General features: G+C 39.7%; 1 protein-coding gene across 1 annotated transcript in view; it reads right to left on the bottom strand.

Annotated features, from left to right (window-relative positions):
* The window catches only part of LOC146003023 (TLE family member 5-like), a 173365-nt gene extending 165058 nt beyond the window's left edge, over positions 1-8307 (bottom strand). Inside the window, exon 1 of the mRNA XM_083141184.1 lies at positions 7450-8307. Within this exon, the coding sequence (XP_082997310.1) occupies positions 7450-7515 (66 nt within the window). The 5' untranslated portion in view covers positions 7516-8307. The remainder of the gene's footprint in view (positions 1-7449) is intronic.
* Between the last annotated feature and the right edge of the window lie 5250 nt (positions 8308-13557).

Genomic DNA, 13557 nt, shown 5'->3' with positions numbered 1-13557 from the left:
ACACAACTTACTACCAACTCTTTTTTTCTTGATCTATCATGCTTTGTTCAGTCAGTAACACAGACTTCAACAAAATCACACTTCCGGAAAACAACTTGGCCATCCTAGTCTTGCAGTAACAAACACCGTGACGTCAGGAGAAAGTCACAAGAATCTTTCCAATCTAAAATAGAACATCTCTGATAAAGCTCATGCAGTGGTGTATTGTCAGCGTATTAATAACTTGTACACAATTGAAGCTTATCTTCCATTGTTTAGGTCAAGTTTGAACGTGTTCAGTACTTGTATTTTTTTTATGTCATGTGCAACGGTTTCACACATACCGTTTTTTTTTTTTATGTTTCAGCGTATCTTTAGTGTCGAGAGATTTCATTTTCTTGTTCTTATCGGATCCTTTGTTCACATTCCAAGGTACCTATCGACTAAAAAGTCACAACTTCCAGTGGTCAAAATTTGCCGGATAAGAGTGGTCATGCCTCATGGACCGTACCAGCGGCGCAGCTACAGGGGGGCATTGTCCCCCCAACCTAGGTCGGAAATGAGTTCTGGGGAGGGGGGGGCAAACATTGACGGCCACGTGTACCTGCAGGGGCAACTACCGGCCAGAACTTCAAATTTCATGCAAATGAAAATACTTTTCATAAAATTTTCTTGCTCGCAATGCCTGCTTTCCTTGGTCTTATCAAGTTCAGGACCTTAGCTAGGCAACGCCGGCAGACGAACGATCTAAATGAAGAAAAGTTGTAAATTTGATTGATTGATTTGTGTTCTCTTAAAGTTTACTTTATGCACAGAAAGCCTAATTGAGACTGGGCCTATAGCTTAAAGTGAGTTCCGAAACACTATGTGCCTCCACCGGGTATCGAACCCGGGACCCGTTGATCACAAGGCGACGATGTTACCACTACACCACCGGGGAGGAACAAAAGTTGTAAATGATATAATGCCATGGCGTTCCGTGAAATTATTTGCGCCCTATGAAATTAATATCGATTTCAGCCTGCAAAAAATGTTCTTGCTCGCTCGCTGTAATGCATTGTAAATCACCAAACATAGAAATAAGACTTGTCTTAATTCATTTTTTGTTTAAATGCATGAACAATTGTTTTGACAAAAGGGAGCGTGCACATTAAAATACAATTTACGTCATTTTTACTGTTGGTTTATTGTGAGATGGCTGAATTGGTTGTGTAATGTATTTAAATAATATATGCTGTATATAATATTTGTTAAAGAAACTTTGAATACGTACACAATTTAGTGTCCACGTCACTCCACGTCGCATATATGTGAAACATATCTCGTGCATAAAAGTTATGTTAATGTCAAAAATAATTATATTTGGAATGCATTTATCAAGCATTTTCTGCCTTTCAAAAATAATTTGTGCTTGTTTTCCATGATTAATGTGAAATTGAACGTGTTAAAAAAATCAAATTGTTTGTTCTAGCACAAATGTTTTAGCACAAACTTCTACCGCCCTTTTTGCGTAATTTACGAGGATAATAACGTCTTTCATACTACCACTACTAATACTAATAATAATGTTGGTCCTGGGTTCGAATCCCGGCTTGGGCATGGATGTTTGTGAGTATCCATTCATCAGTTTCATCATGCCATCACTCATCCCCATCTTTGCAAATTAGCCAAAAGTGGCACAAGAAGCGAAGTAAAATAAAGCAAATCAATAATAACAATAATAATAAAAATAATGTTATAATAACATTATTAGTAACATTATTATTAAAATTATTGGTACGTTTATCTTGGTACTTGCCCCCCCCCCAGACAAAAATTCATGACTGCGCCTCTGGACCGTACGGTTCAATAGGGCCATTTTGGAAAACCACTACAACAGACGTTCACATTCACACGCTCAAACGAACAGACGTTCATACATTCAAACGAATAAACGAACAAACGTAAAAAGGCAGCGTCAACGCAACATAAACACTACACCCGTTCTAGGTTACAACGTAAACACAAACCATCTCCTGGTGTATTGTGTTCTTTATTGTAAAACTAAAAACAAATAGACTGCAGTGCAAAATTTTATTTTGTATCCTGTCCCCATTGGATACAGCTACGTAATATTCACCTTTACAATTCCCCCTTTCCCTGCATGCGTTAGTGCTTGCAATCAAATTTTGGAAACGTATCAGGCGATCTAGGTAAAATTGCATGTGAACGGAAGGTGCTTATACATGCCACACGAGAATCGCCACTAAAGACTTAATTCTCCCATAATTCCTTGCTGGCAGCTCCACCTCGCCTTTTCTTCCTCGAGGAAGGAACCAAGAAGTCACGGAATGTGGCGAGGGGGGAAGTGGATCCATGAACTCAATTTTTCCCTCCCGCCGACCGTAGATAATAGGTCTCTAATATGATACAAGATTATCTCACAAATCACTGTGATTACGCTGGGAGCGGCCGTACGCCCACAGTTGCCACTCCCACCCTTAAGATCTAACTACAGAGCAGGGAGTAATAAGTATAAAGGAATGGGGGGGCTTGTGAAAAGAATAGGAGAGCTGTTTCGTTTTCTTTGTCCACGTCATGCCGTAACAAGTGTAGGGGAAGAACGATATCATTATGCAAAGATGCTTTCTCGGTAGAGATAAGGGGAAGGGCATGTACTAGAGTCGCACATGTGGCTCGTACGTTGCGAGGTGGGTGTCAAAAAGTACGTGCAAAACACCTCACGGCACTAGCAAGTGCGGAAGAGCCAATCAAGACATGACCTTTGCAACATATAACTGAGGCACGTGTGTGCTATTTATGTCAAACGTTTTGGTGCGAAGTGAACAAATCTAAACATCATCGGCTTCAGTACAATGAATTTTACAGTATCACGCTTTATTTCTACTGCTTTCACAGCAGTGGCGACCCGTCTATGTAGCAGTCTGCACCCTCCAGCAAACAAGAATAACCAGACCAGATATAGGCCCGTGCGATAAAGAACTTGCTCAGAATTTTTGCCTCCAGAAGTGGGAGTTTCGAAGTGCAAAAAGCAGTGTTGCCATACACCTGATTTTTATCCAGTCAACCCTTCGGTCACAGTCTAAAGGATGGCAACCGTTAGGTTTAGCAGCACCCTGGACCTCGAACTGTTGCTCCGAGGCATGGCAAAAATAGAATTCCAAGTTGGTTCTTGCATCGTGAGGGTTTTAGGATCTAAACGTTTTTTTTGCCCAAGTATTTATGGGTATATTAAGTGTGAGCATCAGTGGCGTATACTGACTCCGAAATCTGGGCTATCTCCCTATGTCACGTGGTCCTAGGCTATGAATAGAAAAAAATTACCAACTCCTAAATCAGGTTGCCAACTCATAGGAAATCAGGTTGCCAACTCATAAGAAATCAGGTTGCCAACTCCAGAATCAGCATCACTATCTCACTGATATGAATAATAATATTTACAATTTGTGATCGATTTTTCTCCTGTATTTTATTCTCTACACTTCAGGCTTCGCAGATATCCTAGAATATACGCTCCTGGTGAGCATCCCCAGAAAATATTCTCACTCTACCTCACCTCCAACTTTTCCTATGGGGTCGTCATTGTTTCACAGTATTAGAAATGTTACCCAATAACATTATATTGCATAAATAGAAGGAGTGTGTGGAAACCGTGAACAAATTTACATGGTTACCAGAACTAACATATCTTCAGAATGTGCTCTACAAAACAATTACTTAGCCTACTATGGTTCTGAGAAGAAATCGAGTTACCTGCAGTAATATTTCGAGTGATTTCGCATAGATATAGATCAAATTCTTTTTCACAATTAAAATGATTAAACCCCTTTTCCCATCAGTCTAATAATGGCACTTAGATCAAGGATCCGTTATCGGAAGATTTAGATAACGAGTATTAATTCCTTGTCATGACAACAACTTCCTTGGCAACACTGATGCAACATCTTTTAGTCAAAGACTTTGTATCAAAACTATTGCTGCTAGAATGTTGGTCAAGTGAAATCCAAAGTCTGCATTGCATGTTAAGAAAAGTTGTTTCGCAAAAAAACACAAACGTGATAAGTGATAACCTCTAGAACGAACTCAACCTGCCACAAACGATAGACCCTTCTTATCTGGTTTACGAAACGGGAAAATAAAAGGAATGCCATGACCTCTGCTGTTCTACAGCACTTTCTCCTGTTAGAACGAAGTAACATGCATTTATAGCAAGTGTCGTGAAAAAGGGACTCTTGCAAGCTAACGGGGCTACAGCGATTGAAAGCTTATTTGTAACTACACTGATCTCGTATTCCAAGTTTAGAAAATATTATTAAAAACAAGCAAGCTCGCACAAGTTAACCAATATTTATGTACACCCACGGACACTTTCTGGATTGTAACGACAAGTCATAAAGACTCCATCACTGTGTGAACAGAAGCTCATTCCTAGCTCTTCGAATCTCGTGTTAGAAGTTGGCGAAAGGGGGTGAAAGATTTATTATATCCATCTCCGATTGACTTGCAAACTGTATATTTTTGTTCATGTTTTGGTTATTCTAAGGAAACTTTTTCCAAATTCTCATACCCAGTAATAAATATATTTTTAACTTGGACGCACCCAATCAAAGGCAAACTATTTCCTTCAATCTTCCAAGACGTCAATTTTTCTATTAATGTTTATTCAGTGTACCTTATCCGACATTAGTCGATGCCAAACACTTCTGCCATTACAGTTAAGCTACAAGTATTTCGTAGGGCAGAGAGGAAAACCCCATTGCCTTGGTGAAGGGAATAATGGAACAGACGCGTCACGTTCAGGGCAAAATTATATATAATAACGGAAGCTATTAATTGGATTGGATTGATTTGGTGTTTTAAGTCCACTTTATGCACAGTAAGGCTAATCGGGACTGGACCTACAGTTTAAAGTGAGATCCGAACCACTATGGGCCTCCACTGGGAATTGAACCCGGGACCCCTTGATTACAAGGCGACGACGCTACCACTGTGCCATCGGGAAGGCCGGAAGCTATTCAGAGTTTCTTGGATTCGTTATTTAATTTTTATCTTCAGGCGTTACAATACCACAAGCAGATGCAATGAAGGCAAAATGTTATATGATTAAATGTCGGGACATGTTGGGAAATGTCCAGCGAACCCTGACAGCATACTGTTCTTGTATTTCCTCCCTTTTTCCACCTTTAGTTTAAACTAACCCCCTGTATTACACCTGAATCCGCCCTTGAATTTGTTGGGAACTCAAAGCTTGCTTCCGTTCCAATTAACGATATGCGAAGCAGGATCACCCTGAGGTGTATTGTTGGGTCACCTGGAGTGTCTGTACTATAGGTTGTGTGAGTAACAAAATATGATCTAAAGAGTGAATGAATACAATACCCTTAAGTGTTTACTGACAAAAAATTCAAGTGAACAAAGTATCACGTGATGTTCCCACGTTACTTCACGACTGTCTCTCTCCAACGTTATCAGAATTCAATAACGCAACTTTGCACTTATCTTTGCTTAACCTAAAAACTCAACCCACACACAGAAGGGCACCAAAGTTCTAAAAGGTCAGCTAGTTAGGAGAATGAGTGGTCTTTTTATCAATCCTCTGAAATAAACAATATGCATAACAGCATAACTGACGATTTTTTACCAATTATTTACTATATTCTAACGAAGAATGTGACAAAACACAAGTAAAAAGTTAATTTTACTAACTTTGAAACATAACGCAAGACAAAAACCACAACATGACCTGACCAGAAGTTCAGACAATGGTGTTACAGAATCGACAGGGAGAAAAAAGTAATCACAATTTTTCGCTTTTTCCAAATTAGGGTTTAAAAAAGCATTTTTTCTTCAAAGTATCAAAATAAGATTTATGGTGAAATACTACGAAATGATTGGGTTCACTTGGTACACAATGACGTGTCTACAGAAGTAAAGATAGTGAGAACGTGTGTGGGGGGGGGGGGGGGATGTCACAACGACCGAAAATACTGCTTCCCTTTTTACATTCTTATGGGTGCTGCTATCACGAGTCCAATCATTGTTACATATATCATAAAAATGGCTTCACCTGGTCAATAAATTTTATGCCGACATAAGTAAAGAAGGGGCTGATATGAACAAAAATTGTATTTTGATAAGAAATTAACTGACGACTTAAAAAAAAACTTATATTCATTGGCAGCTCCAAGGTTTCTGGTGTGGATACGCCACTGGATGAATGTCACCATGCATCTAATTCTGACTACAGTCCTCGGCAATTAATGGAAATTGGTTTAGATGTTTGACTGTTAAAGATACGTGAAGAATCTTTGGGCTGTGGAGAACAGCCAGAATTTTTTCGATTGCTTCATGTGGCCAAATATTTGGAGGATGGTGCATGAAGTCTTATTATTAAGTTTTCATAATGATTCAAAGTACGTACGTCTATTACAAAATCGCCAATAAAAATTAAAGTAGAACATTTATTGTACTTTGCAATAATCGGGATTAATATTGCAAGTAAGCTCAGATTTTCATGAAACATGTGGAAATTTATTTCGCCAAAAAATGTATATCTAAATTTGTTCGAGGAAAGTGTGCCTTTATCTTTTATCGATACAAATTTTAATGGTAAATGCTAGAATGATACTATTCTTCTTTCACGAAGGAAAGGTCAGTTTCTTGCGTTTCGAAAAACACGAGTGGAAGCTAGTTAGAGTTGAAAATAATTTTATTCTCGTCTGGAATGTTTCTCGGCGTTCAGTTTCAAAACTTTTTTTAACCCGTTTTCGAACTGTTCTATAGTTTTCGGTTTTGAGAACAGTTTTTTAACGTTTTTCGATGCTCGTTTTTTTTTAAAAAAAAGTTTTCTGCTTTAAAAACTGTCATTCAGTGGAGGCGTTGAAACTGATATTTGAGGGGGGGGGAAGTGAAATTTCCCGAAACCATTTTTCAGATTTTCAAAACAGTTTCTCTGTGTTGGGCTTTCAAAATTGATTTTAAAAAAAATTAACCCGATTTTTCAATGTTAGATTTTCATCGTCATCTATTATCGGTTTTCAAAAATAGTTTTCTTTTCAAAAACAGATTTTCTGTTTTGGAAACATCTTTTTAGCGTGGAAGCAAATTGAAACTATATTGGGAAAAAAAAATGAAATTTCACGAAACCATTTTTCGGGGTTTCAGTTTTTCAAAATTGATTTTTAAAAGAAAAAAAATTACCGGCTTTTCAATGTTAGACTTTCAAACTCTTTTATAGTATTCGGGTTTAAAGAAATGTTTTCTTTTCAAAAACAGTTTTTCAGTGGTCGGTTCTCAAAAATATTTTCTCCGTAAACGGTTTTACAGTTTAATTTTTTTTTCTTTTGGGAGGTTAAAAACAAACAGTTTTTCGTGAAAATAACAGTCAACACATTGAAACTGCGCCAGCGGAGACCATGCTGAGAACAAAAAAAACATGAAAGATGGAGAGAAGAGGATCATGGGACTTACAGGGTGACGAGCCGCCGCCGCCGCCGCTGCTGCTGCCGCTGCCGCATTCATTCCCGCTTGGTACATCTTATGTCAGCAGCGCATCTTCCGACTGCCTCGCCCTCGCAGCGCCGAAGGTCCCTCCTCCTGGCACCTCCAACTGGACGCAGTTTGGAGAAGAAGCTGCTCTTCTACCGCTCCATACACCGATCCAAGACGGTTCCAGAAAGGAAAATCCTCCAGCTCCAGAGAGAGACACACTGCACTTCGTTTCAAGCACTTTTAGGTTTCACCCATACAATGTCGACCACACAACATTAACCGGGTAAAAAAAAAAAACGTGTACCGTCCCGCACTCGCAAATCTGAGGAAGCAAGTGTCGTTTTTCCTCGGACACCTCCTTTCTCGCACTTACTCGCACCGACAGAACACTTCGCTTCTAGCACAGACCGTGTTGCTCTGTCTCCGACACACAACTCACTGTTCACTCGCTCGCGACTACGCGCATTGTGTTGCACCGAGCAGCGTCTCTGTGGCCCCTCGCACAACCGCAACTGCCAGCCGCATGGGAGGGGAGAGGGGGGGGGCGAGCGGAGACCCAAGAGTACGAGAGAGAGGGAGAATGTTGTCCGTAGGCTAGCCTCTGACCAGCGCCGTTCTCGCCACACACTCGCTCTCTCGCTCGCACACACGCGCACACGGCAATCGAACTTGGCCGGACGCTATTTTTCCCCCCAGACGCCCCGAAAAACTCCAAAATGGCTGCCACGCATCTCTCTCCCCAGCTACGCTCGAACAACAAAAGTCCAGAGCAAATACTCTTCACTGATTTTCCCTTCCAAATATGGAAGCCGTATCTGCTCTGTCTGATTGCCAGTATCAACCTACAACCTTTGCGCCGCGGCTGAGGCTGTAGACAAGGACTCCACGTGGACTGTTTAACATGAACACGCTCATCGGATTCTTTCCGCCAATGAAAGCACGAATTTTTGCCCTCTTCGCCAATGACGATCCTCGCTCCGCCTTTTCGTAATCATTTTGTCGATTGTAGGCGGGACTTCTTCCAAGCAATGCCAATCAAGGCGCTCCCAGCCAATCCTTGCCGTCTTTTCGAGCGGTTGCTTGGCAACGCGACTTGACAGGTCTCGTCAAGTCCACGTGGAGTCCCCTGCACGTAGGTGCTATGCTAGATTGAGGCGAGGAAGGGGAGAAAAAAAAAGCAGGAGTGCAACTTCACTAGATGAGGTTCAGGGCTGCCAACTGCGGTGTTTTCATCCGCATCTTAACCGAGAAAGAAATTGCGTGTTTCTGTTCGGAACAATTTCGGAGCCGAGCTTCTCTCCGGCACTGGACAGGAAGGAAAAACTCCTTCACTTATTAGTATTTAAGGGTCTCCTGGCCAGCTCACTTGCGGTGGACCCCTTCTCCCTCAGTGAGCGGACCGCTGTTATTTGGCTACAGTGGTGAGCGTCCTTCCCAGTTCAGGTTACAAAGATAATTAGGGTAGCGCGCAGGTTCTCTGGGCTGTGTAGCGAATGTAGCGACGATGTAGAACAGCTGTAGGGGTCGAGGGGCTCGCCAGATTGCGATGTGAGAGCGGGGCACCACTGCAGCCACTGACGTGGTCAGACGCAAGGGGCGGGTTAGAGCGGGGGGGTGCTAGGGAAGGTCTCCTAAGTTACGAACTGGCTACGCTGACGATAAACGTGAACGCTGGCAGAAAACAACCGTAGCATGAGGCTGTTATTATCGTTGATTTGGGTGTAGCGGTGCATTAATGATAACGCGCGACATCCAATTTCAGGAATGTTGTTAAAGTGTTCGGTAGCCTGGGAAAATGAAACTAAAATGTGAAGGTTGGGTAAGGTAGGGTAGGGGTCTGGCGCCCATTCGTCAACGGTTCTATATGAAAAAATATTCCCTACAATATACAGCAAACGAGGTGTCACTCACCCTCCTTTTCTCATTGACAATGTTCGTGGTATCTCAACTGAAGTTCAAAATACTATTGTCGACCAGTCGGATGCAATTTTATGCAACGACGGCGAATGTTTAATCATATCGAATATTTCCGTCTCCTACAACAGGGTGTCGCGTGTAAGGACTTCTTTTTTATTATTATTACACTTTTAAGTCTGATTTCCATGTTACATGTTACAAGCTGTTTGTTTCCATTTTATCCTACATGTATGCAACCACGGAGCACAGACTCATGACTGACCTGCCCTGTAGGACATGTGGAAGTATCTTACCAGGAGTTCATTTTTATGCGTTGTTCTCTCCAGTGGCGTGTACAGTATTTACTGAAGGGGACTTTGTAGCTACAGTTTACCCTGTTTTCGTCATCAGATTTTTTCGTATTAAAACCTGTGTTATACAGCACAAACGTGTGACAACTGAGACATTGTAACATTCCAGGAATCCAGTAATAGAGAGAATTGTGGTGAATAGGTGAACTAAGCAAAACTGGACAAGAGAAATGTAATGTATTATATTTAATGGACAGGAAAGTGGTTCTGGGTTCGAGTCACAGTTTTGCCACGTCCCGGAGAGGGTGACACCAGTCCGGCTTAGGCCAGGGTAAAACATGAGATTCTCAGGGCAACTAAAACTGAGTGATAACTTATTTGCGAAGGAGAAAAAGAAAACAAAGGAAACAACTTGTTTAACCTACTACAGAAGGTACAATTCACCGTATATTCTTAATTTTCATATTACATTAAATTTATATACAGGATTGTATTTAGAGCTGTCTCTTTGTTTCTTGGTCACATACATCTCCATTAAATTTATTTCATCTACTGGAAGGCTTCTTCTTCTTTTTTATGGATACGTGATGGACTTCTTCTATTTGGCTAACAAGCTTCTTCTTACTCTGCTAATAGGCTCCCTCTTCTTCTTTATGGATATATGAAAGACTTCCTCTTCTGTCGACTAATACGCTTCTTCTTCTATTAGTTGATAAACTATTTTTTCTATTGGTTAATGGACATCTTCTTCTATCGTTGATTGGTTAATAGACTTCTTCTTCTATCAAACGTTTAATAGACCTCTTCTATCGATTGGTTAATAGACTTCTTCTACTAGTCGGTAGTCTTCTTCTTCTACTAATCAATATACTTATTATTCTATTCGTTAGTAGGCTTCTTCTTCTACTAATCAATATACTTATTCTTCTATAAACTTCTTCTATTATTTAATACGCTTCTTCTATTTGTCAATAGGCTTATCCTTTCATTGATTAATAGAATTCTTCTTATACTTCTTCAAGATACTTATTCTCGCATTGATTACTAGACTTCTTCTTCTTCTACTACTAGTCGATAATCTTCTTCTTCTGCTAATCAATATACTTTATTCTTCTATTCGTTAGTAGACTTCTTCTTCTATTAATCAATATACTTTTTCTTCTCTAACTTTGTCTATCAATCAATATAATTATTCTTCTATAAACTTCTTCTTCTATCGTTGATTGGTTAATAGGCTTCTTCTATCAATTAGTGAATAGACTCCTTCTTCTATCAATAGTTTAATAGACTTCTTCTATCGATTGGTTAATATACTTCTTCTTCTACGAGTCGGTAGTCTTCTTCTTCTACTAATAAATATACTTATTCTTCTATTCGTTAGTGGACTTCTTCCCATACTAATCGATATACTTATTCTTCTATAAACTTCTTATTCTATTATTTAATACGCTTCTTCCTCTATTTGTCAATAAGCTTATCCTTCCATTGATTAATAGAATTCTTCTTATACTTCTTCAATATATTTATTCTCGCATTGATTACTAGACTTCTTCTTCTACTAGTCGATAATCTTCTTCCTCTGCTAATCAATATACTTTATTCTTCTATTCGTTAGTAGGTTTCTTCTTCTACTAATCAATATACTTCTTCTATTATTTAATATATTTTTCTATCGATGAAATCATATGCCTTTCATATATTTATTCTTCTAGTAAATATATCCTTTATTTACCAAAGCTCCTATATTCAAATTCCTTCATTTATTAAACATTGGATTGATTCCCGTATCTTCCCTGCTATATTTCCCTTCTTTTTCAAATCGATATTTTTCTGCACGATGGCTTAATACCAGCAGAGAAAAGGGGTTAATCGAGGAGCTCCGCCTGCGACCTCGATCCGGGTCAGCAATATATGCGCCGCAATGGAAGTGCTTGGGGGCCGCCACTGAGTTGGCGCCACACCGGGGATAACAACCAAAAAAGGTCTAGTGGGAAAGCTTTCCCACAGATATAAAATTGTAATAGCTTTTTAACTTCATTAATCTTTACATACAATCACATATGCTGCACATGTCGATCATTTATTTATCTCGCCTCTATCCATCTCCAGTATTTATCTCAGTTCATAAATTTATGTAAGCACAATTAATTTCAGTTCTCCCAAACACTTTCATTCAATTCGCGTGCGCATTGTTACTACGATCTGCGATCGTAATATTTCTTCCGCGTGCTGCCATCTATGATCCGTATTTTAATCATTGCCCATATGGTTTACATGTGCGGGTACGTAACAGTTTGGATGTTTCTTTCATTGATTGATTGATTTACTTTATTTTACTTCGCCTTTTGGGCCACTTTTGGCTAATTTGCGAAGATGGGAGTGAGTGATGATGATGAAATTGATGAATGGACACTCACAAACATCCATGCCAAGGCCAGGATACGAACCCGGGAATACTAAGTTCAAATTATGTAAATCTTCCCTCTATTCAACATTGCAAACTATTTGTCGATCCATGACCTACCACTGATGACGTAGCATGTACACAAGAAGTGTCTGCACCGGCCTTGTTGTTAGAATATTAATGGTAACACAACAATGGCAAAAAAAAAAGGTCATTGCGCAAGGAAACATTGAAAGTAAACTTAACAAACTTGGGTGCGTCACGGATACAAAAAAAAAAAAGAAACTCTGTGTTTGATCAAGAAAAATGGACGATTTTTCCTCTTGCTTTCTTTGGAGTTTCTTGTGTTTGGCGAAGAGATGAGAGAGATGGTGTGGGGGCCATGTTTGCGTCTACGCGAAGGCAAGCTTTGAAACTCCATGACCAACGACGATTGCTCAAGTTGGCGGCAGTCTATCTTCAGCGTTGGCATGAAGCTGTGAAGATGAGTATCACGAAGAACCAACCTTCGTGTTCCTCTAAGTGCAGATAATGACAAGGCAAAGCACCTTCCAAGTAACAAAAATTGTCCATCTTGTGTCGTCTGTTGGTTTTAAGCTTTAGTTGCCCGTTCCACTTCGCTACACACACACACACATCCAAGTTAAGATTTATTGCAAAAGAACACATTTACTTTAAAATACTAATAATGACACAGTGTATTTTCACAGGCCAGCAAATAAATGCAATTCAAACAAGCTCTTCTGGCCTCAAGGAAGAAGGGGGGAAAAAACTCGATTGTAACACTCCTTAGTTCAAAGGCATTTTACAACGGTGAAAAGGCACAGGCTACTTACTCAAATATCTTGCTTGCAAAGGAGAGTTTTTCTTCGGTCTTTCCGGAATAAAAACTGTACTTCTGTTCATGACGATCAACTAAGTCGCCGTTGAAGCTAATGCACTTAACACTGTTTTAAGTTCAGATTGAACCGCTTAAAATCACTCTTCGAAACTCAAGTGCTATGTTCTACTAGTTGGAGCAATTTCAATGTTTATATTCTACAGAATAACAACTTTTCAACCATAATTGCTGTTTGTACAGTGAGATGCATAAATATTACAATGTAAATTGTCCATCACTGTTTTAATTCGTACAGTCTACATATTCTTAAGCAATGGAACTTTAATAAGAGTGGTATAGAAGGCGCCAACTGCTTCGTTAGCTGTCTTTTCAGTTCCTGAACCTAGCATTCCTAAAATAAAGTGAATGATCATGCTCATGTTCAATTTGCCTGATAATTTTTATTAATTCCACTCTATAACCTGACGATGAACTGATCTTTACTTAAATGACCTCAGAAGAGCCGTCACCTCAGCATTATCCTGAAGTAACTGAAGTATAACTGAACCACAGAAAACCACAGAAAACCCTCTTTCTTTTCTTTTAGTCCATTTCCCTTTTCAGGACACAACCTGGTTGGGTTGGCCGAATTAGGT

This window comes from Lepisma saccharinum, chromosome 19 (assembly GCF_977018435.1).
Source record: "Lepisma saccharinum chromosome 19, izLepSacc3.1, whole genome shotgun sequence".
Taxonomy (NCBI): domain Eukaryota; kingdom Metazoa; phylum Arthropoda; class Insecta; order Zygentoma; family Lepismatidae; genus Lepisma; species Lepisma saccharinum.
The sequence above is the reverse complement of the archived record's forward strand: the minus strand, read 5'-3'. Positions and strand labels throughout refer to the sequence as shown.